The sequence below is a fragment of the Phycodurus eques genome, chromosome 6 (genome assembly GCF_024500275.1).
Source record: "Phycodurus eques isolate BA_2022a chromosome 6, UOR_Pequ_1.1, whole genome shotgun sequence".
In the NCBI taxonomy this organism is placed as follows: domain Eukaryota; kingdom Metazoa; phylum Chordata; class Actinopteri; order Syngnathiformes; family Syngnathidae; genus Phycodurus; species Phycodurus eques.
Genome location: NC_084530.1, coordinates 11,313,010 through 11,319,301, shown reverse-complemented (window position 1 = coordinate 11,319,301; position 6,292 = coordinate 11,313,010). Strand labels below are relative to the sequence as shown.

The following is a 6,292-nucleotide window of genomic DNA, read 5'->3' as shown; positions in this document are numbered from 1 at the left end:
GTCTTGTAGTCTGATCCAGGCCTTAGGGAGCCATATTTCTGGCTGAGGTCTTGGGGATGAAATACTTATCTCACTCAACATTTTATATTGTGTGTTTACAAGTATATTACTGTATGTATTTTTTTCTTCTAATTTTTGAATACCCTTCAAACTGCGAGGAAGAACTTTAAAACCTCAGAGTCACATGAAGAAAATCTACAAGCAAAATATATTTTCACAGCTCTCATCACAAGCAAACATATATTTAATTGTTCAACATAAACTTCATTCAAAATGACAGTCAGCAACATGTTTGGCAATCTACATGGATGGAACAGATCCACTGGATTGTGTGACACTGGTGGAGTGAGTAAGTGTGCAGTGGTTACATGAAGAAAGGAGAATGGATGCAGCCAGCACACTGATGATGAGTGGAGCCACACAGAAGAGACGCCCACACACACACACACACACGTCGTGAAAGAGCAACGACTATAAAGAGTCAACATCCTCCCCAACCTTCACACACTTTGACTGGATACCACATGAACGACAACGACACTTAAAACATATATATATTTATTTATGCAACTACAGAGGAGTTATCCTAGGTAGAACCTTACATTTTCTTCCAGTGTATTGGATTATTGCTGGATAGCTACAGAATTTTTTGTTCTTCATGTTGGACCGTACAACAGTACCATTAAGTGGTGAGTTACATGTACAGTATTAATTTCTGTATCAAAATCATTCTTAATTCGACTTAACGACTGAGAGCTTCATCCTTGATCATTTAAGGAATTATCATTTTTTTTGCCACCATCACTTTCAGTAAAACAGTCTGAGCACCTCTTGTCAACATTTAGTGCCATAAATACAAAAACATAAGCAAGACAAGTAAACTCCATTTATGGAACTCATTTTCATCTTTTACTTCGTAAAATGTATGGTTATAGCTTTTTGTGCATTTTTTTTAACACTTACTGCATGTTTTGGTTGTTGTTGATGTTGCTTTTTTTAAATATGCTGCTGCTGTAACAATTAATAATAATTTACTGGGTTGATTTAAAAAAAAAAGTATCTTACTTTCTTCAAAATATTAAACAAAAGAAATATATATATATATATATATTTTTTTTTAATGAGGTGTGCCATCCATCCATTTTGTTTTGCTAAAAATGATCATATACTTAAGGATCTATTGTTGACTAGATAATTAAAAATACAAAGGTCGGACATAGTCCCTTGTGGGATGCCAGTCTAACTATGATTAACATTTAAACATTCAGCCATACAGTACAAGTGTAAAAATAAGGTTACCACTTTAAATATTAAGACTTTAAAAAAAGAAAACCCCTTGTCTTTAATGACGCAGGTGTAATGGTAAAGTGAGTAGCATCACCCGTCACATTTTGTAACATTGTGATTAATCTCATAAGTATAAAAACAAGTTAACCGCTGTTAATATTAGTAATTAAAAACAATACAATCCTAAAGCGCAAAACGCTTGATTTTGGCTGTTCGAGTGCGGCCTTCTTGTGTGGAGTTGCATAATCTCCCCGTGCTTTTGCAGGTTTTCTGGTGGTACTCTGGCTTCCTCCCATATTCTAAAAACATGCATATTAAGTGAAGACTCTAAATCAAGGGTGTCAAACTCATTTTTATGGAAGTAAATTCATGACATCAGGTTTTGAATCTGAATTAAAAGAAAAAAATCTAAATATTAAATGTACTTTTCAGCTTCACAAAATGCCAAATTCAACATTCAGTGTCAAATATTCAATGTATTCAGTTGCAAATCTAATATTTTTTCAACATTTCCATTACCGCTTATCCTCACTAGGCTCGCAGGCTGCTGGAGCCTATCCCAGCTATCATCGGGCAGGAGGCGGGGTACATCCTGAACTGGTTGCCAGCCAATCGCAGGGAACATACAAACAAACAACCATTCGCACTCACATTCACACCTACGGGCAATTTAAAGTGTTCAATTAAACTACCATGCATGTTTTTTGGGATGTGGGAGGAAACCGGAGTGCCCGGAGAAACCCACGCATGACACGGGGAGAACATGCAAACTCCACACAGGCGGGGCCGGGAATCGAACGCCGGTCCTCAGAACTGTGAGGCAGACGCTCTAACCAGTCTCACACCGTTCCGCCCGACATTATTCAACTTTTCAACTTCAACTTTCAGTGTATTTCTCAACCTGTCGTGCATGCGCCTTTAAACGTCACTTGTCACACAGGGTTGTGTCAAAGGGTCATGCATGTTGGTGGACTGAATACGGACGCTTTGTGTGACTTTAGAGGCATAATTTTACTGAAAATCTTTGTCCAAACTGCAAATTGTTTGACCTCGTGGGCATTCCTCTGTCGTGTCAGTTTCCTTATAAGAAACGTAGCCTATGTGAGTGATGCATGAAGTCACTCCAAAGATGGACTATGGAATGTAGAAAACGTAATCATTTGAATCGGCTCACATTATTCTCATCAAACTAGTCAGCGATGTGGAGTGCTGAGAGTACAAATACTTTGGTATGGAGTACAAATGCTTCATTACTGTAGTTCATTACGGGATTTTTCCAGCTACGGTATTTGTACTTTGAGTTTTTTTTTATTTTCCTGACAACTTTTTACTTTTACTCCCTACATTTGAAAACAGATATCTGTAGTTTGTATACCTTACTTTGCCAAAATAGGCTTGTGATATTTTTCAACCTCCACGGCTGACGACACAACGTAAAGAAATCATAAAACTAGAGTTAAAGTCAACCACGGTTGAGATCTTAGGATCTTATAAGGCATGAAGAACTGGAACAGGAGCTTCATGGAAAAACGACGATAATGCAACAGATTCGGAGAAGCAAGATATTCCCCATCCGTGGCCTTATTTAAAGTGCCTGTAAAGGGACCCAAAATATGTCTTGTAAATTTGATACACCACAGAGAAGAATGTTTTTAACAAGCGTGCCAAATGTTTTAATTCGTTAAATAAAATCATGCATGTAAAATAAGGCTCTAAAATCCATGAAAAATGAGGCTCATTTGGAGGTGCTAATTTTCATCCCAGCCGCTTTACACTCTGCTGCGAACCGCTCCAGTGAGAGTTGGAGATCACGGCTTGATGAAGCAAACAGAACCACATCATCTGCAAAAAGCAGAGATGCAAGACTAAGGCCACCAAAGCGGACCCCCTCTGCGCTTAGAAATTCTAGAACAAGTTATGAACAGAATCGGTGACAAAGGGCAGACTCGGCGGAGTCCAACCCTCACCGGAAACGAGTCCGACTTACTGCCGGCAATACGGACCACACTCTGACACCGGTCGTAAGGGGACCGAACAGCCCGTATCAGGGGGTTCGGTACCCCATACTCCCGAAGCGCCCCCCACATGACTCCTCGAGGGACACGGTCGAACGCCTTCTCCAAGTCCTCGAAACACATGTAGACTGGTTGGGGGAACTCCCATGCACCCTCGAGGACCCTTCCCCCACCATCGGAGCCAACTCACCACCAGGTGGTGATCAGTTGACAGCTCCTCCCTTATCTTCACCCGAGTGTCCAAGACATGCGGCTGCAAGTCCGATGACACGACTACAAAGCCGATCTTCGATGCCAAGTGCACGTATGGACACGTAAGTTCGCAATGTTAGCAAACAATTTTTGATTGCATAAAAGTCAAGCCAATGCTAGCTAGCTACAGCAACATGTAAGAATTTGTTTCTTCCTTTCATTAGTACAACTGCTGAATAAAAGGGTAATAAAAGTTAATAAAAGGGAAAAAAACTGTTTTGTCTGGCGTGAAGTTTTTTGTTGTCAAAATGTATCGTAAGTAATACAACAAACATACATTTTTACTGTTGTACTGAAGTTGAATGGAGAGTCTGTACTTGTTTTACTTGGTTGAATCAGCACTTCTACATTGACTAGGCTTTTTATTTTTACAGAAATACCTGTATCTCTACTTCTACTTATTTACTTTTGCCATCTCTGGCTCCGTCTTATGCATGCAATCGCCTTCCTTCACGATTTCCTTGTTTGTCCTGCAGCCTCTTCAAGCATGGCCCACAACAGCCTCAGTGTTCAGTCATGTTAGCTTTGGGCTGCTGCAACTCTTCATCCTCGCCGCTCATCCCTCGTTCCTTAAATGTCAGCAGAGGGAAAATGGCAGCCAGGGTGGCTCTTCAGATGTCGCAGCAGGCAAACCTGACCACCGGCGGCGTTGTGGTGGTGGTGTTGCCCATGACGCTGGGCATCGTGTCCAACACCGTGGCCCTGTTTATCTTGGCGAACGCCTACTCCCTCCAGCGACGGCGCTCCAAAGCCACATTCCTCCTCTTTGCTACGTCCCTAGTAGTAACAGACTTCATGGGCCACGTGATCCCTGGTGCCCTGGTTCTGAGACTCTACCTTTCTGGAGGTGTGCGGCCGGAGGACTCCAGCTCTTCTGATGGCATGTGCCAGTTCCTGGGAGGAAGCATGGTGTTTTTCGGCCTGTGCCCGCTCTTCATGGGTTGTGCCATGGCTGCAGAGCGTTGTCTGGGTGTCACCCAGCCACTCCTGCACTCCTCCCTGGTCACAACCACCCGCACTAAAATGTGCCTGTCTGCGATTTGGCTGGCTGCTCTCTGTGTGGCCTTGCTGCCGTGCTTGCAGCTGGGCTCATACACCTATCAGGACCCAGGCACCTGGTGCTTTATTCAAGTGCTCGGCGACATTCATGAGGCGGACGTGGCATTTGTGGTGCTTTTCTCTGGGGTAGGCCTGACCTCCCTGGCTGTGGCAGTGGTGTGCAACAGCATCAGCGGACTGACGCTGGTGCTCGCTAGACTGAGGAGGAAGCCTGGGTCCCATCATTCGGCCAAGTCACATGACATTGAGATGGTGGTGCAGCTGGTGGGAATTACAGTCACCTCGTGCATATGCTGGTGTCCTCTGCTGGTGAGTATTAGCAAGTACAACAAAATGACATGGACATACTGTACAGTATAATAGCCTACAGTATTTGATTTGGATTTGTTAGCATGTATCATTCATAATACAGTTTGACATCCCCCTAATACAAAAGCGTATAGAATTGCTTCATTTTTGTGTTCAATCTTGAGATTTAGTCACTTTTAAAGTTTACAGTAAAACTACATAACTCAGAGACATCTCAAATGTATGTTGACGATTTCATTTTGACAGATTTTAGACTTGAGAAGGCTAACGTTGATCACAAGAACAGAGTGACTACATAAATAAACCCAAACTGTCTCCTCTACAAACAACAGCAAGCTATAGTTAGTAGGTAGATTCTTGGTAGAGGTTCACCTGTACCATGTCATCACAGCCTTAACCAAAATGTATGTACTAGGTAATGTGGTAGATTTCAACATGCAAAACAAACGGCACATGTTTTATACCTACAGATCTTTGGCCTGATGTCCGCGATGCACTCCTACACAGGATCTACTGGAGAAGAACTTTCCAACTACAAAATGCTACTGGTAATGGGTGTGAGACTGGCCACGTGGAACCAGATCCTGGACCCCTGGGTCTACATCCTGCTGCGCCGAACTATCCTACGGAAAATCTACCTCATTGCAAAGTGCCAAGTGGGCCTGGGGGGTAATTTATTTGGATGCTTAGACACTACATCTCCTCCTCAGTCGGAGAAGAATGAAAAATGAGCTCTCTAAAATTTGGGAAATGTTTAAAAGACTATAAGGAAATACTGACGTAATCTGTATCTTTTTATTGTTACGTACATTGGTTTCTAACCTTACAAATGGAAGCTAGCTAACTACTATGATTTTGCACAAAACTATGTGTGTTTGCTTAATGCTTATTTCTCATTGGGACAAAAGAATGAAAATGTGCTTGCAAAGCTCTTAGGTTCATTTTTCACTCGGATGAATTAAGTGTTATTTCCTCTCTCCATCACAGCAGTAAAAGCCAACACATTTTACATTTCTTGTGTGTCCGAATGTAAAACTAACATTGATTAAAGCCTCAGAGAGGACTCTATAACAAATTCTAAAGTATGACAGACCATTCATGCCCCGTGACTGTGAGCATGATGTGGGGGGAAATTGGGATATTCTTAAAGCTATCCCTCAAATGACTGAGGAAATGCAAATAAAATAAAGAAATAAAACTTTAAATGAGTGAAGAAATTGGATTGTGACAAATGACTGTGTTTTTGCAATTATTTTTGATGAATAATTTCTCCAGAATTTCCTCACTTATGAGTGAGTGGCTTTGACAAATCAACAATCACCCCTTTACAGTGTTTAGTGGTGTAAATATGTCTGGATCTGGGAATGCAC

At 41.7% G+C, this 6,292-nt stretch overlaps 1 protein-coding gene across 2 annotated transcripts; it reads left to right on the top strand.

The window, feature by feature from the left end:
* Nucleotides 1-518: 518 nt before the first annotated feature.
* On the top strand, nucleotides 519-6,086 carry LOC133404231 (prostaglandin E2 receptor EP1 subtype-like). Of its 2 annotated transcripts, none has more exons than XM_061679948.1 (3): nucleotides 519-689; nucleotides 4,031-4,922; nucleotides 5,393-6,086. In XM_061679948.1, the coding sequence occupies exons 2-3, from the start codon at nucleotides 4,071-4,073 to the stop codon at nucleotides 5,651-5,653; spliced, it is 1,113 nt and encodes a 370-aa protein (XP_061535932.1). In that variant the 5' UTR covers nucleotides 519-689; nucleotides 4,031-4,070; the 3' UTR covers nucleotides 5,654-6,086. The 2 variants fall into 2 exon arrangements, with proteins under 2 accessions (XP_061535932.1, XP_061535931.1); XM_061679947.1 differs by lacking the exon at nucleotides 519-689 and adding an exon at nucleotides 3,540-3,616.
* Nucleotides 6,087-6,292: the final 206 nt, after the last annotated feature.

Excerpts from the sequence above, each read along its gene's own strand:
- LOC133404231 (XM_061679947.1), top strand. The coding sequence starts at position 3,567 with ATGACACGACTACAAAGCCGATCTTCGATGCCAAGTGCACGTATGGAC. Across the intron at positions 3,617-4,030 it reads CCAAGTGCACGTATGGACAC|CCTCTTCAAGCATGGCCCAC; the intron begins GTAAGTTCGCAA and ends TTTGTCCTGCAG. Across the intron at positions 4,923-5,392 it reads TATGCTGGTGTCCTCTGCTG|ATCTTTGGCCTGATGTCCGC; the intron begins GTGAGTATTAGC and ends TTATACCTACAG.